General features: G+C 33.0%; 2 protein-coding genes across 3 annotated transcripts in view; one reads left to right on the top strand and one right to left on the bottom strand.

Annotated features, from left to right (window-relative positions):
* Nucleotides 1-10,971, bottom strand: part of LOC130452678 (uncharacterized) — a 71,773-nt gene extending 60,802 nt beyond the window's left edge. The window contains exon 1 of the mRNA XM_056792067.1: nucleotides 10,574-10,971. Within this exon, the coding sequence (XP_056648045.1) occupies nucleotides 10,574-10,741 (168 nt within the window). The 5' untranslated portion in view covers nucleotides 10,742-10,971. The remainder of the gene's footprint in view (nucleotides 1-10,573) is intronic.
* The window catches only part of LOC130452677 (E3 ubiquitin-protein ligase MYCBP2), a 189,318-nt gene that overhangs the window by 128,892 nt on the left and 35,004 nt on the right, over nucleotides 1-25,422 (top strand). For both annotated transcript variants that reach the window (XM_056792065.1, XM_056792066.1), the window contains exons 25-28: nucleotides 20,196-20,367; nucleotides 21,333-21,569; nucleotides 24,593-24,769; nucleotides 24,827-25,033. In XM_056792065.1, coding sequence (XP_056648043.1) covers nucleotides 20,196-20,367; nucleotides 21,333-21,569; nucleotides 24,593-24,769; nucleotides 24,827-25,033 — 793 coding nt within the window. The remainder of the gene's footprint in view (nucleotides 1-20,195; nucleotides 20,368-21,332; nucleotides 21,570-24,592; nucleotides 24,770-24,826; nucleotides 25,034-25,422) is intronic.

Genomic DNA, 25,422 nt, shown 5'->3' with positions numbered 1-25,422 from the left:
TCCTCACTGTCTACTAACCTAATTATGAACTGAGGTGATCAGCGTGTCTGCTGTCAAGAAATAGATGGGCATCAAGCATCAAGCTTTGAGAAAAAAATCACCCCAAAACTTATATGTATATGTGAACGGGATCAAACACCATATATTCTATCAAATGGTTCCAGAACGGCAGGTACACATTCTATCGAAGTTTGGGAAACTGCGGAGCTCTAATGTAACATATCTTGGGATTTGAGGAATAGAAAATGAAGATCTTTGGCGGCTAGAGCCATTCGACTTCTTTCACGTTTAGAACAGTGTGGTATTGATGGATCAGCTGTAAATACTGAGCATCATCAGTGCCCCAGCCAGCAGAATGGAAACTACAGGCCTATTGGGTCTCAATGTACATGACATCTTAAACTAGACATACATACATAAACCATAAAATTGTTTGGCATCGACTTATTCGGCTTGGTTTAGCCGCTCACACGGAAAGTGAATTACTATTTGACCCAGAGTAGTTCGGCAGTACTTAGAAGAGGTCGAGATACCCAACCTAAATTAACCTGCACATAGCCCGGACTTTAACCCAACTTTTGGTCCTCTGGAGATTAAACTGATATAAAATAAATGTCGCAAAAGGCGTATCTATTGGTGTTTTAATTAATAATAATAATAAAATTCGAAATACAGGCAACACATTTAAAATATTTAAAAAATAATGAGTGATGCGATAATTTTTGCGGGGTGTGTATTTTCTTCAAATTATTTAACAGTTTTAACAGATTCTATTAGACATTTTTCTTCTAAATTGCTTTTACCCCTTACTACAAAACTGTAGTGCTTTTTGCTAAAAGTTATTTGATTTGCAAATGCAGCTTTGTTACAATATTTTGTGCTTAGCAATAGCAGTACTGTCTTCAGCTTCAAACTCTAGAAGCAATTCCTTCATTGCTACCATAAGATTGCTACAATCGGAAATCTTTTATGCTAGTCATACGAACTAAATTCGAATAAATTATTTCAAGTTGTTGCCCAACATTAACTATGTAAAGGGCGGCATCTCATACCATAAGTAAACTTTTTTCAGTAGGAACTACAGTAAATGCAAATTCATACAACATTCATTTACAGATATTGAAATCCGCATCTATTGAACAAAAGAGTTGGAAATTCCCAATTCACTACCTGGAATATTTTATCCCGTTGAGGTGTAAAGCAGCGCAAACTAGCCTGTAATGAGTTGCATTAAGACAACCATATTTTGTGAAGAATTAAGAAAATCTAGTACAAATTTAGTCAGTTTGACACAAATTTGTTCTGCAAGTCTTTTAGAAATATGCGAAAAATTGATAAAATGCTAAATATGCTTGCAAGATACATTCAGGAAAAGAAGGTAGATACGAGCAAAACAAATTATTGAGACAACCTGCAAGTGCTGAGACATGCAGAGACTCTTCAGGGAAGCTATAACCAGAGTAGATTTGAAGAATGTATCAATCTAAGTAAAAACAATCTACGAGTACTAATAGGAGTTCTATCGGGGCACTGTTGCCTCAACAAACACCTGAAGACGCTAGACCTAGCAGATAATGCGACGTGCAGATTTTGTTGCACAGAGAACAAAACCTCTATCCACATTCTCTTGAAGTGTGAAACACTAAGGAACTGAGCACTACACCTGGGAGCGCTTGGAATAGAAAACCTCCGGCAATTGAAGCCATCTCACATTCTAGGCTTTTTAAAACGAGGGGGAGTAATAGATCAGCTGTAAACACTGGGTCCTCCAGTATCGCAGCAAGAAAGGGGGACACAATAGATTCTTTGGGTCGCACTGTATATGAGACCCCAAATCCATACATACAATATATATTCAACATTGAATCTAGTAATAGTCAGTGCTTTTTAATAAAAATATGTTTTTAAATATGAAATCTGCACGCTATTGAAATTTTAATTCATTTAACATATTTTTTGTACAAACTTCAGTACTAATAACTAACTCTCTATTTTGTTAAAATATTTATAAATATGGTGGGTTTGTGTTTAAACCGTTATTCCATTTAAATAACTAATAATATCTATAATTGTGTATATATTAAGGACAAGTCGTTCACTTTGCATATTACAATAATACACACTAATTTATCATGAGATAACCTCAAATTGAACCCAAGTTTATATGGATATGACAACACAATGTTCTAGAATATCTACATAAATATAAAATAAGGAAAAAATGTAATTAATAACACTTGTCAACAAAATTTCTACTATGGTCACCAAACAATAATATATCAATGGGAAAAAATTCATACATCAGGTTTATTTGTGACATCCAGACTTATCTTTTTATAAAAAGTACAAATATCACTAGCCCTTGAATGATTTTCGAGAATGTTTGGCTTCTGGTAGGTCCAACAGTAATCTGCTAGCATTCCTGGACTGTTTTCCCTTGATAGCGCTTTTCTATTAAGGAAATGTCGTGATGAAATATTTCGCCTTTTTCGTCACTCACAGCACCCATATTCTCGGGGAAGAAGTCCAGATTAGACTGCAGGATACGTATTTTTAAAGACATATTACTTCCAAAAGCTTTGCATGATTAGCTCATTGCTTAAGTCTTGTAATTTTCCGCTTTATAATTTCCTAGGAAATTTTGGATAACATTAACATAAATTTCCAGGTCTCGCTGGGTTTGGGAAATTTCTCTTTCAGGTATAAGAATCCACCGTCACCTTTAGGCATAACTTTTACAAAATTTTTCAAAAGGCCGAGCTTTATATACAACGGTGGTGAAAATAGTGCCATCAGGGTTCGCCAAAGGATCATTTTTAACATTATTCTGCCCTGGATTGAATGATCCACGCTTGGGTCATACTTTCTATCTCTGCTGTACCATTCGCAAATGAAACAGCAATATTTTGTGTAATCAAGCTGTAGCCCAAGCAAAAGAGAAATTACTTTAAAATCTTCACAAATGTTCCAAGCATGTTCACTGAATCTAATTTTTTCAATAGGGAACATAAAGTTCCCGTAAGTCTCTTTCCTATAAGAACAATGGACAACGGGTATTTGTTTCCGTTGTATAGCTTTCTAGCTAGTTTTTGAGAAGTTAATGAACAATAGCCAGAGATTTGGATCATATTCAAAATTAAATGAATTCATCACTACAGGAATGTTATTACAAAAGAATAAATCATCTGCTTTAGAAAACTGAATTTTCATTTCATCGTCGCGATGTCGAAAATAAGAAATTTTCGTACCAGGAGAAAATAAATTCCAGTCGTTCAATCTAGACCCAAAAAGCTCAGCTGATTTTTCAGACAAATTCAAATTAAGGACAAATTTCGGACTAGAAACAGAATCCTGAGTTTCTGCTTGATTTGGGGGATTTGGCATAAGCAGTTAGGCATGGGTCTGTTGACGGATAAGTTTGTGCACTGGATGGACTTGGTTGTGACGCCTTTCGTTTGATTCAAACAAAAATAACAATCACTTACATAGTTACAAAACTACAAGTCACTTACAAAACAAAGTTCAAGTTTGACAAAAACAATGTTTACCAGTATATTTGTTTGGTTTCTTCACTACTCAGTAGAAAAGACAGATTTTTAAATTAATGAAATATTGAAAATATAAAAACTATAATATGAACCAAAGAGAACGAGTTCCAAGACAAAACTAAGATTTATTTTACGCTTTTCTTAAATGTTTCTTGTAACAAACACATACCTGTGTATGAATTTTTGCATTGTGTGGGATATTTGTTTAATAAACAATCGCGGATAATGGTTTTCTCTTAGGGTGGTCTATTTTACACGTGCATCGAAGCACTATAGTAGTGAGACATGCTTGAAACTTAAGTCTTGTTGTATTTTTATCAAAGGAAGTAGTAACTTCCTTTTCATACTAAATTACTTTTATGGAGAGGAACGATTCTCAAAAGTGTTTTCGAGACCTCAAAGAATTTTTGAAATAGTTCATCATTTATATCTGTTAAAAGTTTGAGCCCACCCCATAATCCATTCATTAAATTTCAAAAGAGTACACTTCAATTAATTCCTCTCTAATATTTTCAAGCGAAGGTCGAAATGGTGTCATACAAACTAAACATAATAGTGACCCTTATTTGTTTAATTTATACGAGCCCATGTTTATATTTTGTGGATGAGTGCTACAAGTTAAAACTTGCAAGTACCGACTGATTAGTTTATTATTTTTTAACGGTGGATTATTTCTTCAGTGTTTATGATCGTAGTTTAGTCCCAGTGAGCCCTGTGATACGCAAGAACATGCTAAGGTTCAAACTGTTTGCAACAAGACATCTTTTTGTGAAGTTCGTTTACGAATTGTTCTGATTCATGCAAATTAAGATTTAAAATGGGTAAAACCAAGTAACCACAAGAAACACGTGTATTCAAGTCTTTATAGTCTAGGAAAAAGTAATAGTATCATTAGCGCCAAATTAAAAAAACCTCGTGGACTACATTGTGAAAAATATCTATCCACCAGCTTGAAAAACCACAACTACTGAAGATAAACGTATTGTATTTAACAGAAAACGTGATCGACGACTCACAGGCCCAGAGATAACAGCTCAATGAATCTAGAGATCTGCCTATAGTGAAAAGGAGATTGAGAGAAGCTGGTTGTTTTGGGTGGCAGTCAAAGTCCCTTTTAAGACGTCAAAATACAAATAGGAGATTGCAGTAGGCTACAGAACCTAAAAATTGGATGCATGAAGAGTTGGAGATCTAGATTCATGTACAATCTCGACTGTAAAATACGGCGGAGACTCAGTGATGGTTTGTCGATGTTTTGGAGAAGGAAGAGGTGATATATTATTGATTGGGAAAAGCAAGAAGTTGTAAGATGTGGATTAGGTGTGCTAAATGAGTATTGACAAATTACAAACGCCTGCGACAACCACAGAAGGAAAAAAAATAAGAAACAGTGAAAACTATGGAGTTATCAGATAATGAAACAGTTACCAGTGAGAATGAAGACATTAAGATGAATACAATGATTAAATAAAATTACATTTTTCTAGAATAAACTAATCCTAATTTCAAATATTGTGTGTCACCCTAAATATGTACCAGTTCATATAAGGAAATGAACACTATTGATAATTATTAGTTATTTAAAGTCTTTTTTTCTTCCCCGTGATGATCGAATCCATTTAAAAAATTGAACATTACCTCTTCTGAAATCTACGCCACTGAATTTGCATAAGAAACTACCTGAATGAAAATGAAATATATTTATATATAGTATTTTGATTAATTTCCTGGTGAATTTATAAATCTGTTATTTTGTGGGTACATTAACAGTAGAACTATAAAATGAAAATTAAACTTTGACATGTATGTGCTGGGAGGGAATATTGGACAGTTTCATTATGTGAATGATTCCGTAATATTATTATTTGGACAAAATATTGATATTTATAATCTGTTACTCAAGGTCATCTTTACGTAATTTATTAAAAGTTTCAGAAGCTATAAGTAATTCTATTAAATTTTCTTACCATATTGTAAATATTTTATTCATAATTACGTGTTCCAACGACTTTTATCAATTTTTTTGTAATTTAAGTGGAATGGTGACGATCCACATATCCTTTCATTTGTGCCCAAATAAGATCGACCGAATTCAATTTGTGACTCATATGAGGGTAATAAAAACAATTTGACGTTGTTTGGCTACATTCTCAATAGCGTAGTGTTCAAAGTTGCCTATTCAACATTAAAAGTTTTTTCTCAATAAACTACTTTTAGTAGTATAGTTCTTCCAATATCAATTGCAGATTATAGAAGCCCTTGCCGTCAATTTTGTTTGATCTACCATATGCGTAGATACCTCATTTTATAAATTTATTATTTTTATAAATACTTTTAAAAATATGTATGTAATTATTTTATTATATAAAAAAAACCATTATTATACCTCGCTACAACTGAATATTAAATTGCAAAACGTAAATAGAAGAGTGAAATGTGCCTGCATGTAAGGAAGTTTGGTTTAAACAGGGTACCAGACGTGAACTGGGCCCTTTTTGAATCCCATTCTGGGCCCATTAGAATTTCGGTAGTCTTTTATCTGACGCAAATAATCTTGTCGCCATCAAACTATCCTAGACGATTATTGCCATCCGTTTATTCAGTTTTTTGTGTTTGAAATCAAATGCTGACAAAACGCAATGTTTCTGTTGTTCTTTACATGTTTTTCGGTTCTCTGTATTCACTCTTATTAATTCAACAATTCTTATTATGATTGCATTATGAGATTGCTGAATATTTTCCTTTTTTAAACATTCGAATATATTTAAAATAACTTGCTGTGTTTGTATATCTAAATCTTTATTATTAAATTCATACCTGTCTTTATTCTCACTACACTGTGCAATTTCATTGTCTTTATTCGCTCATGGTCTAAAGAACGCCATATTTCTATTTATGTAATGAAATTTATGAATTAAATAAATCTTACCTAGCCACGCCACTGCTTACCGCAGACTGTCTAGCAGGGATATTTCAAAGAAATTGTTTACATACGCCTTCCGATAGCTTCGGCCAATAGAAATGCATTTATGTTTACGATTCCATGTTTTCATTGGTTAATAGTAGAGATGATGAGTCCATGTGGACTGACTGTTTGGTAGATGTTTACCAACTTTTATAGGGAATAAACATTATTTTTCATTTTTTAATTTGGTATGAGTGCCGTGCACATTTATGAAATATTGATTGATGCTCGCATAACTGTCTTCTGCAATTGATATTGGAAGAACTATAATTAATTTTCAATTAACTAGACACATAAGCTAGGACGGATTTATTAACATATGATAGAAATACTCTCCAAAAACATTGACAATCATTTTGTCGAGTTAATCTTCGATAGTGACAAACGAGGGTTTTAAGTTATAATTTCACTCAATAAAACTACATCTAGAAAAAAGTTTTGTTATGAAATAAAGTTAGGGCTGCCAATTTCACCCCCGTATAATGTAAAGAAATCATAATACTGGGAGACCTAAATGCTAGAACTGGCAAAGAAACGAAGCATGAGATAATAGGGCCCTACGGTGAAAATACCAGGAATGATAATGGCTCCAGGTTGATAGATGTCTGTCAACATAACTTACTAAGAATAATGAATGGGTATTTTAAACATAAGGAAATACACACATATACATGGACGCAAATAACTAGAAATCTAAGATCAATAATCGACTATCTTATAATGAAACAAAAAACGAAGATAAAAGTGCACAATGTCAGAGTATATCGATCCGCAGAATGTGGAAGTGACCATCATCTGATAAAAGCTAAGTTAATAATGCCAATAATCAAAGACAACAAACAAAAGAATCAACTGCAAAACAGTAAAGATTTAACAGATATAGATATACCAAACTATAATATAGAAAGCCTTATGAACGAGAGCACAAAATTATTATACCAACAAAGACTGGACCAAAACCTTCCACAGGAGTACGAACAAGAACCAACAGACAATCTTACCAAAGTAGTAATTGACAGCATACGAAAAAGAAATGAAAAAGAGAACACGAAATTATTGGTGGACTGAACAACTGCAAAATTTAAAAGAACAAAAACAACGATTGTATCATACCTGGCTAAGCACTAAAAAAGCAGAACATAAGGAACAATATAGTGAAGCTGTATCAAAATTTAAAACCGCTGCGATAGAGGCCAAAAACCTCAGCTGGGAAAATAAATGCAAGGAATTGGATACCTATTTAGGAGGACGCCAATCCAGGGAATCGTGGAGATTTATAGATAATGTTAGATCTGGCAGAAAAGAAAATATCCCAATAGGCACCATATCACCAAATAAATGGCAAGACTATTACCGCTCATTACTCAGAGAACAGAGATCTGAATATAGTAACATGCCGGCTGAAGACATACGGATTACAGGTGAACCAATAAAAATCAACGTAGAAAAAACAAAGAAAGCTATAACACTACTTAAAAATGGGCGCGCTCCTGGTCCAGAGGGAATACCTGCAGAATTAATAAAAGCAGGAACAAATAGGCTGTTTAATATCCTAACAGAAATTATCAATAGACATCTAAATGGAGAACCAATACCGCAAACGTGGAAAGAAGGATGGATCACGTCCATATACAAGAAAGGAAATAAGGAAGACTGCAATAATTATAGGGGCATTACAGTGACTAGTACGCTCAGTAGGTTATACGGAAAAATAATAAAGGAGATCATTTGTGAAGAATATCACCCATACGAATCCGAGGAACAAAACGGCTTCAGAGCAGGTCGATCGACGATAGATAGTATTTTCTGTCTATCACAAATAATCGAAAAGAGAACCGTAAGATCACAAGAAGTGCACCTACTATTGGTAGACTTGAAAAAAGCGTATGACACAGTACCTGTCTCAAAATTATGGGAGGTCCTGGAAAGAACGAGCATAAATACCACTCTAATAAAGGCTATAAAAGAACTATACAGAGACACAACAGCAAAAATAAAAATAGGTAACAAGGTGACAGACGGCTTCAAAACAACCAAAGGCTTGCGACAAGGGTGTTGTTTATCCCCAACTCTGTTCATCATATACATAGATGAAGCCCTAAGAGTTTGGAAAAAAAAAATGTAAAGGAATGGGACTAACTATTGGGGAGAGCACCTTGTATACACTGCACTATGCCGATGACCAGGTAGTGGTAGCACAGGAAAAAGAAGATCTGGAGTACATGTCTAGAAAACTTATAGAAGAATACCAAAAGTGGGGTCTACAGGTTAACACGGAGAAGACACAATACATATGTATAGGATCAGAAGATTCACCTGGGAATTTAGATCTAGAGGGAAAAATAATTAAAAACTGTAAGGAATGCATATACCTAGGTGTAAAACTAACAACAACAGGACGAAACGAGGAAACAATTAGGGACAGAATAACCAAAGGAAGAAAAGTAATAAGAGCCCTGAACTCAGTGCTGTGGCAAAAGAATATTAGACCAGAAACAAAAAAGAGAATATACAACGCCATTTTACAACCAATAATTACATATAGCTCCGAGGTTTGGCAACTTACAGAAAAGCAAAAAAATAACTTAAATGCAGTGGAAATGGATTTCTGGAGGAGAGCAGCAAGAATATCTAGAACGGAACATATAAGAAACGAGGAAATAAGAAGACAATTGAAAGTAGAAAGAACTTTAGTAGAAGATATAGAAAAGAAACAGTTGATTTGGTACGGACATGTTAAGAGAATGGGAAGAGAACGACTACCAAGAATAATATTAGAATGGACCCCCAAAGAAAAAAGAAAGAGGGGAAGACCACCTAGAACATGGCTACAAGGAATCACTAGAGCAATGTCCGAAAGGAACCTAGCAGTCGACGACTGGCAAGATAGACAGGCCTGGAGATTAGGAACCCAAAGGCGTATAACGCTATAAAAGGGGATATATATATATAATGTAAAGAAATATTAAACAAATACCCGTAGTTAGTTCTATGCAAGTGCATGAAAATGACATAGTTTCAAGTTTCTGAAACTGAAATTTTAGAAAAAAAATGAAAACTCAATTTCAGTCACAATCTTTTAAGGGTGATATCTTGGATAAGGGTGGGTTCAGGAATAAACTATGTTGGTAAAAGTTACCGATTAAAGATAAATAGTAGCAGGACAAATATTATCAGAATAGGTAGTCGTAAAGTGCCGTATATGCACAACTCTTGGCACAAGGTGATTCATTGGAGCGAGTTATACGCTACAAGTATCTCGGAAGTTGTTCCAACGAGGACTAGAAGAATGAAAAAGAGGAAAGTGAGAATTGGCCCGCAATTATTTTCACAAATTCAAAAATTTCCTCACCAACAAAGCTATTAACTTGAAACTGAGAATGTGATTCACTGAATCAGAACTTTTTTTCCTCGTAAACCACATTCAAAATACTTATCACTAGTTTTAGTTGATATATTTACACTAGGCAAAAAATCAGTTCTATGGAAATTCAAGTACACTCCCCAGCAGATCTAAGATTAACTTGGTTTTTTGTTTCTGATAAAAGGGCGTAAGTAGGAATATGTAAAAGTACGAATTATTTTACATCGTGGATAAAAGGAGCCAATACCCCCAAATATTTCGAATATCTGGATCCCCCATTGTATGAAAACAATGCTTGAAAATTCAGAGATCGATAAATTGGAAACATTAGAAATGTGGACCTTCATCGCTCCCAATATGAGCACTAATTAACCTGTTGATGAACCTTCAAATTCAGGATTATGGTTTATTGATTAACCTTATTTTATTGCTTTCAATTAAGTAAAATTGTTAAATCAAAATTCGATATTTTGGAATTGCTGTTGATTCCAAAGCGAGAAAAATCAATATATTTAATTTTTTTTGTCATTTAAACAGAAAGTAATTTTGAATAGGTGACTTCTGAAATTAAAATAAGTTCCTTCACCAGTTCTTACTTTTGTCGTTTGGAATGGTAACAGATATTTAATTATAGCACTATTATAGAGTTCGGGAAATATTTTTCATAATCAAATAACGAAAAAATTGAACACTTGCCTGTCCTTCATGTAAACTGCAATTAACAATTTTCCAAGAAGCTGCTTTAATTGTGCAGTGACACTGTTGGATGTCGCACATGGTGAACTCTTGAGCCGTTACAGATATAAATCTGAGAGTACAGACACAAAAAAACATCCACAACAAGAAAAACCATCGCACACCCATTTTCTTTCATTCTCGCTACCGTAACCCTATTTTAACGACAGAAATTAATGGAATTCAGACGAAATTTCACATTTAAAAAGATCGTTCTCGTTGGTACATGATTTCGTAATTTTTCTATTCGACGACGGATGTTGATTGTTGATACTGAGCCCGTTTGGGAGCGATATAGACACAATAACACAAACACACAATATACCGAACTTGCACAGACTGAGCTTATCTAGTGGACTAAGCCGCTGCCGCTTCCAATCTTTGAATCATAGGCATGACCGACTCATTATACTGAGTACAGAGCCGCATCGGCTGTTAAACCACAAAAATTTATAATATACAAATAAAAAATGAAATAATTGTTAAAACATATCCCATAAGTAAAAATAGCAGCCTGAGAACATTAAACTCAATCAGATTGCTTCCACCCTATTCCAGAATGTATTGATGGTGGTGATCTGTTGCTACCCACGGATTTGTGTAGTAGCCAAGTTTATTGGGGCGGTTGATTTGAACACCAGTGTGCTATGACAGACAACAGAAAGCGGATGAGACAAAAGGCATCCTTTGCCAATTGTAGAATACACTGAAGCGCATATTTAACACTTTGGCTCATTATTGATACAAACCAATTCAAGGAAACGCCTTTTTAATGATGATAATAATTGATGTAATGTTCCATTATGTCTAATGTTAAGTGGATCAAAAATAAAGACCCAAATATTCAATTTATGTGTCTTTTACTTTAATACCTTTCTGTGATCTTACTAAAAAAATAATATATCTTCCTTCGCAGAAAATTTTTGCCTTGCATCCCACCGAATAATTTAATCGATAAAAGTAATCGAAAACATAACAAAATTGATATTTTCTTTTATCTAAATATTTGGAGGAAACTAAGATATTTGTCTATTAAATATAAACCATCAGGGAGAGTACGATTTCCGTGGCGCCATGATTTAACGCTTAATTAGGACAAAAAAAAATCGAATATGAAGAATTAAGTTTTTTAATATCTCGCTTCGTTTTCGAGATATCGATACTTAAAGTTATAATCAAATGTTAGTTCAAAATTCGCTTTAATGAAAAGATGGCGTTCAATACTTCATTTCAAATGAATATTTTATCACTTCAAATTAAATATGAATCTTGTAATTAAATAAACAAAAGATTTTTTATTCAATTTTCATACTATTTACCATGATACTCCAAAATTATATAGAAAAAACAGATTTTTATAACAAAATGAGCCATTTTTGATAACTTTCATCATTCTGTGTTTTTCATTACTTATAAAATAAAAAAAAATTAATAAGTTTGGAGCTCCCGTGGGGCGAGGGGGCGAACCCCCCCCTTAAGAAAAAAAAATAATAATAAAATAAAACTAAAATAGCCCTCACGCGAAGAAAATTTTTGTTTAGACAATTTTGGCTGTAAAAAATTAACGATTTTTGAACTTTTCACACTCAAAGTGCACCACGAGAAGGTTAGGTTAAGATAGGTTGATATATACAAATATTAAATAAAAAGAAATTTTTCCAACTTCAAGTATCGATATCTCAAAAACGAAACAAGATATCGAAAAATCTATATAGTCAAATCTAGGCGCCACGAAAATCGTATTCGTGCCAAAGTATTTTTAAATGTAATGTTTTGTTTATCCATGCTAAAACACCTAGACTCAATAATATACACGTATTTCGTTAGGCGAACTCACTGAGCCTGACGTGTTGTTTTTAGATTTGATTTTGCGCGAAAATTTCTCACAGATGTTCTATTCTGGACAAGTACAGTGATATTCACAGTTTTAATAATAGTAATGCTGCTGGTTTTGAAATGATATTAATCCTAAAAATATTAACCACTCACGAAATCTTCTAAATCTCTAGTTTCAGCTTTATCCTTACGGGTAATTTTTAATGTAAACAATATTTAAATGACGTTTCAAAGATTGGAAATATTGTTCGTCATAGTTCTTCCAATATCAATTGCAGAAGACAGTTATGTGAGGATCAATCAATATTTCATAAATACGCTCGGCACTCATACCAAATTAAGAAATGAAAAATAATGTTTACTCCCCGTACAAAATTCGGTAAATATCTAACAAACCGTCAGTCCACTTGGACTCTGTTTACCAATGAAAACATCGAATCGTAAACATAAATGCATTTATATTGGCTAGAGCTCCACGTAGGACTACATTTAAATGCATCTGTCTAAATAACGAATACATATTTTTAAAAGTATTCATAAAATTAATAAATTTGTAAATATAAGGTATCTGCGCCCATGGTAGGTCAAACAAAATTGTCGTCAAGGGTTTTTATAATCTGCAACTGATATTGGAAGAACTATACATTATATTAGCTTGTTGTTTTGAGATTTTTAAGGTTTTAAATAACATTTTCCGTACGTAATTATTAAAAAAAGTATATAACCTTTTTCGTAGAGCTTTTTGTCTAGATCCAAAATGTTTGGAGATTTTGGTAAAATTATTTTAGCTTTGAAGGGGGCTGAGAGGGCAAATCGAGCTTTCTCGGTAAAAATTCCCTCAGGGACGATCTACTATAAAATGGGGTGCGAGAAGCACACGTGCATCGAGCGCAGAGACACAATTTATAAAAGATTTCGTGCATCCAGCGCACACTGACTGTATCAAATCCGAAATATCGTTCGACGAGCGCACAAAAAAATTTGATCTGCCGTGAGTCTTAGAGATGCGCAAACATATGAACAATAATTATTTCCATTAAGAAAAAACGAAAAACCATCATCAACATCTAAAATTTTCCATAATCAGCAAATTTTCAATATTATATAGAAAATAAAACAAAAATTTATAGAAAAAATTATTTTTTCTAAGAATAAGTGGATTTTTGGTATAAGATTCCAAGTGTGAATACGGTCCTGTCTATTGTGGTGCACTAGCAGTCTATCTTACTCTGATAAACATCGTTCTCGCGTCCTCTCATCATTCTTTGTTATGAGAAAGGGAAGTGCTGCTGTCCTATGCGACTAAAGAAAATAAGTTCAACGTTACAGAAGACCGAAAAAACAAATCACACCCAATGATGGTTAAACCCATCAGACACTTTCTCATTCATAATTATTTCGGTTGTAAACGACACGTCGGTTGTCTAAAAAATTGCCTAATAAATATTTTATTGGTGTGATTCAAATTTACAGAGAGTTTTGAAATTAGATGCAGGAGAGAAGGTGGAGCATGTCTATAAATAGTTTATATGTAACGCATTCCTTTAATATATGTATGTATAATCAAAAAGGTTACATTTTGTAAATAAAGATTATATTATAGTCTCCTCTAGGTCAGTGCACCCCGGCTCTGTTACTTTTGTGAGAAATATTTTTGTGAAAAGAAAATTAAAAATGTTTACGTTAGATGTAGATCAATACTACTAATTTGGTATGACTGAAAATATACTGTGGGATCCAAGGTTTTTATTTCAAGAAAAATTTTGAATGTATGTACAGTAATTTTCTACAATATTTTGTTATAGCTGGTTCTCAATGAACCCATTTCACCATTGATGATCTAACAATGTTAATTAAGAATAATATCAAATAATTCAATTTGGATAAATTTCCGATTATGCTGGAATTTTTGTTCTCGATTGTACAAGATATTCTTTAAGAGAAATTTACGGATAATTTCGCGCGTGCCGAATCTCTAGTAGATCTAAACCTATTCTTTTGGCCGCAGTGGCTCAAAATATTGGAGTGTAATTGACTAACCTAACCTAACCTAATCTCTTCAAAGTTTGTAAGCGAGGTTTAGGCACGCGTCGCTCCACACAAAAAAATAGTTCATTTAATTCTTGTAGTGATATTTTAGTAGTCATCAGCATAGGTTTATGTAAAAAAAGTAGTTGGAGATTTTGGTAAAATTATTCTAGCTTTGAAGATGGCTGAGGGAGCAAATAGAGCTTTCTCGGTAAAAATTCCTTCAGGGACTATCTATTATAAAATGGGGTGCGAGAAGCGCACGTGCATCGAGCGCAGAGGCACATTTAGAAAAGATTTCGTGCATCCAGCGCACACTGACTGTATCAAATCCAATATATCGTTCGAGGAGCGCACAAAAAAATTTGATCTGCCGTGAGTCTTAGAGATGCGCAAACATACGAACTTTTCAATAATTATTTCCATTAAGACAAAACGAAAAACCATCATCATCTAAAATTTTTCATAATCGGCAAATTTTCAATATTATATAGAAAATAAAACAAAAATTTATAGAAAAAATTATTTTTTCCAAGAATAAGTGGATTTTTGGTATAAGATAACATATTATTAAGAAATGTCGTATTTTGAAATATCCACAAAAAAGCCTTTTAATATAAGAATGGTAAGGTTCGGTTACGTTAGGTTAGGTTACGTTAGGTTGGGTTATGCTAGGTTAGGTTAAGAGACTATGACTATAATTGCATATAAGAAAGTAGTAACTCTTTCTTACTCTGTTGTTAACTCTTTTATAATTTTTCTTCTTTTATTTACTTTATTCATTCCTTCTATAATCAAGGACAAACTTTGGCATACATTTTAGTAAAATCGGGGCCACTTTTTCGGAATTACACCCTTTACTTTTACTTCAAAGAAACACTAAACTTCACGTAAAATTGTAAAGGTACAATGTAAAACTATATTTTTTTACTAAATTGGATGTTTGCTTAGTTCCAGCCTCCAGAGTGGAAGGGTGTACTTCGATTTTTCAGCAATGAGGTACCTTAAGCTATATTTCCATTTTAACTTCCATAACGCAATTTCCCGGTGACAGCATAAGTAATATGCTAATAATATAATATAATAATAATTGGAACTATTATTAATAGAACAAGGAAAGATAATTTTGAGAACTCAAAAAATGTTAAAATCCGTTCAGTCAACCCGGAGTAATTTATGTTTAAAGGAAAATGCTTAAAGCTTACACATTTCTTAAGAAATCTCGTAATACGAAAAAGATATCGACATGCGGTTTTCTCTATTCTGTTGCTAATTTGATCTACTTTTATATTCCTCAATTAACACTGCATGTTTCCTTTCTAGCGTATACGTTACTCATTAGGTTGTTTCGAAATTATAACTATTACATTGGTAGAAAGGAGCTCTTTACAAAAAGACTAAGTTTGCATAGATAGATTAAGTAGAACTGGACTTACAGGCGTTTTTTCATAATAAAGTTCCCGCTTCCTCCCACCTCTTATTTGAAGAGATAGACTAAAACTTGTAAAATCAAATATACGCTGAATTTCTTGAAGAATACGATAATCATAAATTAAATGCATCTTAATTAGGCAAAATTTGTAAATTATTCATTTTATAATTTTTGGTATTTAATTACGCCCTCTGGCGGTGGACTTACAACTCTGTAAATAATTTCCAGGTTTTTCTCTAAGTCATTTTTGTTATAAATTTTTTTCCCGAAACTGTACTATAAACGATTCCCGAGATATAGCCGAGAGCCATTCTTATTGGGACACCCAGTACAGTTATTGGACAGTTAAAAGTATGTGAAGATTGTTCGTAATCGCATAATTTTGGTATCAGAAACAGAAATGAACGTACAAAAAGTTTTAACACTAAATGCGTACGCTATTCCAGTTTTTAAATTCACTTAAACTGATTCCATAATATTCGTTTAAGAAACCACAATACTGCGGCTACTCTAATTAATATTTTTTAGTTACTCTATCGGGTTTTTTTCGTGTCATTCAAACACTTAAGCAGCCAATAAAGAAGTCTGGTATGTTAAATGAAATAAGTATATGCTGTGATTTATTTGTTGACGATAAGACACTCTTCCATTTTTAAATGTCATAAGCCTGTAATATATTTCAAATAATATTTTTCTTATTTATAACAGCTTGCGAAATTTCCTCATTTATCCCTGTATAGATATTTTAAAATTGGTTTGAACGTTGTTAAAACAATAAATGAATATGTTTCTTGTAAGAGAATTTTTCTTACAAGGGGCTATAACTCAATTTGTGCGATTTGATAAGAGATGGCGTAACTTGTATAATATTACATCGTTCCAATATTCCGAACTTGCGTTGGAAAGCTGCTGTTATTGTACAGCTTTTCGGCATATGTCGTTCATTTGTGGCGTTAAAAACAATCATTTCTTTTCACTCAAATATGTCGAACTTTGTTTCTGAAAAAGGGTTTTTGCTGGGAGTTCTTCTTCATTACTTTAATATGAAGAAATATGCTGCCGAAAGTCATCGTATTTTTGTGGAAGTTTAAGATGAACATGCTCTAGCTAAGCGAAAGTGCCAAAAGTGGTTTGCACGATTTAAAAGTGGCGATTTTGGCTTGGAAGACGATGAACGTCCTGGGCGGCCAAAAAAGCTAGCAAGCCGAGAAACGTCGAAAAGCGGTTTTGCATATCCAAAATGCTGCTAGAAAGCCACAGAAGGAAGTCATTTTTGGATCAGATTGTTACTGGTTATAAAAAATGGATCGATTTCCACAATCCCAAGGGCAAATAATCATATGTGGAATCCGACCAACAAGCCAATTCAACGGCAAAGCCGAATATTCATGGCGCCAAGGTAATGCTCTCTATTTGGTAAGATCAGAGGGTGTGCTGTATTATGAGCTGCTAAATTCGGGTGAAGTCATCAATGGAGAATGCTACCGAATATAATTAACACGAGGCAATAATTTTCCATTATGACAACGCTCGGCCTCACGTTGCTATTCCGGTTAATAACTATTTGGAAAGCAGTGGATGAGAAGTTTTACCTCACCCGCCTTATAGCCAGACCTTGCCCCTTCTGACTACTATTTGTTTTGGTCGATGCAGAATCCCCTCACTGGAATGCGGTTCACATCAGAGTAAGATATCAAAAATTGGCTTGATTCATTCTTGGCTGCCAAACCGGCGCAGTTGGTGATGGATACATGTTTTTCTAAAATAAACGTTAAAATTTTGAAAAAAGAAAAAAAACCGCACGAATTAAGCTATAGACCACCACAATACATCGATGGTATAGGTATCGGTATTGAGAATCGATATTTTGGTATCGACACATCTCTTCTAATTTATTATTAACCAATAACCTTTGATGGTGTTTTATTAGGTAAACCTAATTTATTTTTACTCTTTATTCATATATTATATTATCAATTATAAATGTTCTAGATTCCATATTTTTCATGGAAGTATGGAAGGAGGGAACAAGCACTTGAATCGCAGAAAGAGGCTTGAAGTATGGTTAACTTTTAGTCCTTTACATCAGGGCTCATTGGTATTGATCACGTATTCGTACAGATCAAATCAATACGTTTCCATATCTTATAAAACTTTCATAAGGTGATCAATGCACATTGCACAGATAGCTTGTTTTCTGATAAAATCAATTCAAGCCTTTTTTTAATATGGATTTCATTCCTTTGAAACATCTCTTAAATTGTTGTATAGGAAATATATAAAGATATATAAATTAACAAACAATTTAATACCAAACTTTTTCTATTTGCACATTAGATTTGGATATTGTTTCTATTTTGTAAATTCGTAAATTAGATTACTTTCCTGATACGAATCACATATCTGGTCTAATGAAAAATCTAAAATCTAAAAACGCATATTAGATATTGAATTCCATTTTCCATTTGAATTTGAAGCAGAAAACGGTTTTATTACAAAATAATTATCTCTAAGGTACATTGGAATTTGGAAGCTTATTTATTTGATATGTCGATGAAAATAAAATAAATGTATTAAAAGTCAGTTCTTATTCTTTATTGAATAATATTGAAAATTCGGTGGACTAATATTCTATCGTGATGTCAAATCTGCTACCTACAAAATCAAAAGAAAAGTATAATATTACATACAAGAATTTTATCTATATTCATTATTTCACAATTCTATTTATTATGAATCACTTCAAAAACTAGAAATTTTTCAATTTTATTCGAAAAATTGCTTTCTATGTAATCAAAAAAGTGTCGATGTCAACAAGTCGAAATCTAAATTGAAGACAAAGACCACTCATTACAACAAGAAAGTTTAACGTAGTTTTGGACTTGCATGAACTATATAAATATGTTCAAATGAAAATAAATGTAGAAAATTATATAAGTGATATTTTTTAGCAGCTACAATTTTTAAAATCAACTCTCCAGTTCCTAATGACCGCTTATGTATAATACTACATCACTTAATAAGTCGTGTGACTGACACACAGATGGCGCTGTCATTGTCAAATCCGTTTGACGTTTATGAAGTACCAACTTTCAAAAGACTATGTGTAAAATTTCATGACATTTCAATTATTTAGAAAAAAGTGACAGCGATTTAAGTGAAGCGAATTTCGTGTTAATTTATCATTGCTTTTTGATGAAAAAAAAACTCTACAAGTTCATCAATGGCTTCAAAAGTGTTATCCGGACTCTGTTCCATCGAAAAGAACAAATTTGTTATTGGTTTGCTGAATTTAAACGTGGTCATATAGATACCGATGATGGTAGTCCAATTAAGGTAGTTACTCCAGAAAACATAAAAAAACTCCACAAATTGGTTATATATTATCGTAAATTGAAATTGTGCGAGATAGCTGAGGCCGTAAATGTATCAGGAGTAGTGTGTTTACAAATATGCATGAACATTTGACCACGAGAAAGCTTTTTTCAAATTGGGTGCCGCGTTTATCATCATCATCAACACCATCAATCATCAACAACAATGTTGATGATTCAGAGAAGTTTTTGGCCATGTTTGCACATAATAAATCAGTTTTTTGCGTCGATATGTGACAATGATTGAAACATGGATCAATCACTTAACTCCGGAATCAAAACGATCATCATCTGGGTGGACAGCAGCCGGTGAACCACGTCCACAACGTCCAAATGCACAACAGTCATTTGGGAAAGTTATGGCTTATAATATTTTGGAATGCACACGGAATATTATTCATAGACTATCTCCAAAATCAAGGAAAATCGTCCTCATATGTCGAAGAAAATACCACTGTTTCACCAAGACAACGCACCGATTCATAATTCGATAGCAACGACGGTTAGATTGAACGAATTACACATCGAATTGTTTTCCCATCTACCGTATAGACTAGATCTGGCCCTCAGTGACTACTGGCTATTCGCTGATCTCAAGAAACTGCTCGACGGTGAGAAATTCAGCCCAAACGAAGAAGCATTTGCTGAAGCCTATTTTGAGGCAAAAAACAAATCCTTCTACAAGCACGGCATCGGGGAGTTAGAGAAGCGTTGGAATAATTATATTGTTCACATTCATGAATAAAATATATTTTTGGCTAAAAATGTGTTTTTCTTAGTTAGTCACTTAATTTATATAGTGATATGTTAGATATATGAGGTATTTTTCTTGTATTTCTACAACCTCAAATAGTTATTAAAGAATGGAGCTTATTTATTGAACAAATGATAAAAATTATTTTATTTGTTATAGTGTCCATTCCAACGAAAAACTTTTCCTGAGGGACTTCGTCAACTGTGTAGCTGGATCAAGTGGTGGTCGTTTGGCTCAGTGGTTGCAACCAGGTAGTAGAGTAGATCCTACAAAATGTCAAGTGGTATATTCCAGAGAAGATTTACGATGTGGTTGGCCAGCGATAATCATGGTATGCCATTTTTCAACATTAAGAAAGTAGAAAACACAGATCTGCACTAAAATTATTTAGTGTTATTTCTATATTATATACCAAAATTCCAGCTTCCATACATAAAATATAAAGAGTAATAATAACAGCTAAGAAACTATGATTTCTGTCAAAATTTGAATATGTAAAAAAAATACTCAAAGTGTAGTTTACTTTTTGAAACTTTTTACCATCGCCCAAGTAATTTCTCACTTGAACAACCTGTCAGTTCATCCATTCTGCTTTGTTTTGTAGTCGGGATCCTTAATATTTCCCCTAAAACTTCAACATAACATTCTTTAAACATGGTCCTAGTTGTTGTTTTCTCTTCATCTATATTTTCCATAACGAGGATGTCAGATAAAAGTCAAATTACTCTATATCTACGTATAAACATGCAACTTACTTAATCTGTTTGTTTGAATTGTTGTTTTGAATAACGGAAATTATTAGGGATGTGAAGCAGAAAAGAAGATCTGAAGCTTGTAAGTAAGATGGACAAAGAAGTAAGATCTCAATTTTTTTGATGAGACATCAGAATTAGGAAGAAAATAAAGGTCTGGTAAATGGATCAAAAAATCATCAACTATTTACAAATTGTAGCAACAGCTTTGGAAACAATATGGTTCTATGTTTGAACAATTTATACTTATAGGAATTTTTTCTCATGTTTCAGAACTTATACGTTATCCTAAATTACTATGGTGAGAAGATAATAATATATAGGATTTACATCTTTGACATATGATTCAAATTCTTTATAATCAATTTTCGTTATTTCTGCCAATCTAATTTGTTCCTATACTCCAGGTCAAATTTTATCTATCTTTTAAAAGTTAGTCCTAAAATCAAGAACATCTAGAAACATAAACATATCTAAAGGTTTTAAAAATAAGAAATTAAAGAAGTTAATAATTTTTATACAATATAAATAAATCATTCAATAGGTACTTACCAGGGATCAATACGGTGATATGGTTTTTGTACCTAATATGAAAGTGGAAGTGAAAGCAATGCCGATAGATAAAAAAGAAATAGGAGATGGTGATGTTGGTAGAAAAATGAGAAGAATAAGCCAGCCAGATTTATTAACATTTGGAGGATTGCCACCACCTCCTTTACATCTTCCATACGAACCGACTATTAGGGACAAAATGTGTTTCCACTCGATTACAGTTATGAAGGTATGTATCCAACAGATAATCGATTATTGAAAATATTTATAGAAAAATTACAGATTTATTTCGATTCAACCTCAATCGCCTTCTAATCAGGGGGTACTTTTTTTCTTCTTCTGTTGAATTCTTTATGCACTTTCCAACTTCATAGTATTGGGATTTTAATTTTAATTCTCCTGTTATCTGTTTTTTCTACTCTTCTCGATATTTTGGTACTTCATTCATATGATTTATAGTTTTCCCTTGTCTTCCCCTTTCCTGTGCTACTTGTTATATCTAAGTTTCCCTGGGTCTTCCTTCTCTTTTTTTATTTTAATCTTTTTGCCTCTGTCACATTTACCATTAGGTTTTATAGTGTTCATTATAAGGTACATTCTCCAATTCTTGGGTAGTAAGGGCTTGTGAACTCTTTGAACCCTTTGTTTGCGAGAATAGTTTCAAGTAGTTGGTGGTCTTCATGTAAGTTTTTTTCTTGTTTTGTTGACTCATGAACTTTCTTGATCCGTCTCTTATTATTTATTCGTTTTGGGTCGCTGAACCTGTTCAATTATTCCTAGTATCCTAGTATCTACTATACTTATTATTTTGTAGACTTTCATATACCCATATTTGCCTTTATAGATCGTCGCTTTTTTCAATAGATGTTTTTTGTTATTATGGTCTGCATCTCTGTATTCTAGCATTTATTTTGCTTTCCTCATTTCCTCTTCAATTCATGTCTACTCTAAAGTATTTAAAATTATCAACCTGATTTAGTGCATCCTTTTTCAGATTAATGTTGACAACCTCATTGGTTTTCCTTATTACTATTATCTTCTTTATTACTATTTCAAGATTTTTGGTCAGTTCCTTTTCGCTTCTATCTAGTAGCAGTACAGCACCATTACCCAAAGCAAATTATGAAAGATGGTTCCGGTTCTTATACCTAACGTACAGTTTTTTTGATAAATTTTTGATTTGTAACTCTACCTCGCCTATTTCTACGGTACTTGGTTGAAAGCTCTTTTTATATCTATAAATGCTTGCTACACTTTGACTTCTGTCTCCTTAGTATTGTATATTATTGTGAAAATGTAGTTTTCTATGTTTCTTCCTTTCATAAACCTTCTCTAAGATTCTTTTAGCTATGTTTCTATTTCTCGTATCAAGATTACTGACTGGCGTCTTCTAAAGAAAACATTTTGGTCAATCTTTTACTTGTGCGCAGTATCTGGTATCCCAAAGTAGGTCAAGACAATTTGAATACTCACTGTTCACTGCTGTCATTATTCCAATAGCCATTTCTGTAATCAAATTATTGTCTATTGTCTATTGTCAGAGAACGATGGCTAGGGTTAGTTTGGTCATCATTAGATGCGACTACACCAATTCTTGAGATGTATAAAAACGTTTGTCACTAGCCCTTAGACTAATGTTATAAACGTCTTTCCAAAGGATTAAATTATAAATAGACAACCCCGTTTATCGTAAACTTATCGATACGTATGGTATTATTTCCTGTAAAGGAGGCGTCAAAACCCACCTACGTTATACCCGATCGAAGATAGGACAGTTATAAAAACACTTCTCTCTCATACGACCCCTCGTTTCTGAGCTATAGGCCTTTAAAGTTGCGAAATCAGAAATTATATTTAAGTATATTTTCTAAATTATACATTCGAACATTATGAATTTTTAAATGAATTTTTAATGGTTGATTACGTATTTCCATGTGTGTTTGACGGAATAAAGAATTCTACACTACTATTTGAAGTTCAGGGGCGCTTCATGCCCAATAGTTAACAATCCGTAATTTTTGCACAGACAACCTGTACAATGTAAAGATAGTAAAATGTAAATGTCATAAAGACATTCTGAAAATTATTATAAATTTTAAGTATTTATTGAACATACTTAAACGAGATATTAAAACACAATCAAACATTTTTAATTGAACTGCATACTGTTGAACATCATGTTACTTAGATAAGGAAAAATCGAAATGTAGTTTAGTTTAGTTTAGTTGCTCCTCATATAAATCGAATTGTAGTTCTCATTTCTACACTAGATCAATATTGTAATGAATTTGAAATTTGAGTGGTACTGAACCGTCTTATCCCTCGTACTTTGTAAATAACTTTTTTATTAAATATTCTATCTGCTACCATTTTGTTGTTTATATGTATAATATACCTCTCAAATTTAAATTACAGTCGTTTCTTAAGAGTACCTTGTATTTTTTGAGTGTAAATTACCCAATACCATCATTAGAACTCATAAGGTCAAATTTACGGAAAAAACGTTTTTTCCATTTTTGGTTATTTGAGGATTGTGAGAGAACCATAAGGCCTAAAGACGTACGGTTTAGCTTAAATAAAAACTAATCAAATTTGATATAACTTCTATTTGTATAACTCCCTTCGTAGAATATGTATTTCCCAGATTTTTAGGTCCAAAGTTGACCAAAAATTTCAATTTCACTTTTTTGGGATAAATTTGAAATTTTTAAAAGGCTATATCTCAAACAATATTAGACCTACAGAGCTACACTTGGTCTCGTTTTGTAGCAAATTTTATCTACTTTAAATAAGTATAGAATATATTTTCACGCCAAATGCATAATTTCAAAGTAATAGCGAGAAAACCAGTATAAAGGCAAAAATTTCGAGGTTTATGGAGTACTACAAAAGAAGCACAAGGTTTTTATTTCTGAAAAATTGGATTTAGACTTCCCTAATAATCCCAAACAATATACCAAAAAATCAGAACTAGCAGTTCACTGGTGATTTTAGGCCTATTTTATATACTATTTTACTGGCCTCCCTGAAAATCCGTACATTACAAGAAGCGCCAACTCTTAGCAATACAAATTCACTTCACAATCTATAGTTTTCAAAAGTAGCGATTAGTAAGTTTTTCTTTGAGAGAAGCAGTAAAATATATATTTCATTTATAAAGTTTTGGAAAAATTAAAACAAATGATAGAACTCAAGTTAGAAATTTATATTTCTGTGGAAGATGTGAAAAAATTATGTTTTTGTTCATTATAGGCATTTCAGAACTATTCATTTGAAGAACTTCGATACACGTCGCCTCCTATTAAACGGTCAGGTGAAAATATGTTGGTAAGATCGAATGCGGATGGTTCTTATAGTGCTACATGGACTCCTGCGTCAGTTGGATGCTATTCTATTCTTGTTAATATAGATGGGTATGATATGGAAGAAGTAGGTTATTTTTCCTCAAAACAAGAATTCAGAATAAGAATAAATTTTTTGTTGCAGATATTTAAAGTTGAAGCTAAAGAACCGCCGCAGGGTATGACACCTCCGAATCAAAATATGTCGAAGAAATCTCAGCATCAGCCGAGCAAATTGAGAAAATTTGTAGCAAAAAATTCAGCTGGATTAAGAATTCGAGCCCATCCATCTTTACAAAGCGAACAAATTGGTATAGTTCACGTCAACGGAACTATTGCTTTTATTGACGAGGTAGAAAAAATGTTTTAAAATTATTGCAATTTCAGATATTAACCAAAAATTTCCCCCCTTTTCTCTTTGGTTCATCTCTTTCCCTCTTCCTGTTTTTTTGACGTCAGTTCATCTCTTTATTTTTTAAGCGGATTATGAAAACTCTGTTGTCGAAAAACAAATTCATCCACAATGTGTCACTATTTGATGTGAATTTTCGGGGGGCTGAGGGCCATTGAAATCGAGGCTGGTCAAGCAGGTGACTGATATGCTACATACCGAATACACTGTTTACATCACCACTACACCAACACTCACAATTACACTGTCTGTCACGCGTTTCGTGACATAACCAAGTTATCGTATTCAGACACTGAAAGTAAGGTTTACCCACATTGGATTTTGTAAAG

Source organism: Diorhabda sublineata, chromosome 2 (genome assembly GCF_026230105.1).
Source record: "Diorhabda sublineata isolate icDioSubl1.1 chromosome 2, icDioSubl1.1, whole genome shotgun sequence".
NCBI lineage: Eukaryota > Metazoa > Arthropoda > Insecta > Coleoptera > Chrysomelidae > Diorhabda > Diorhabda sublineata.
This window is presented reverse-complemented; position numbering and strand designations above follow the sequence as displayed.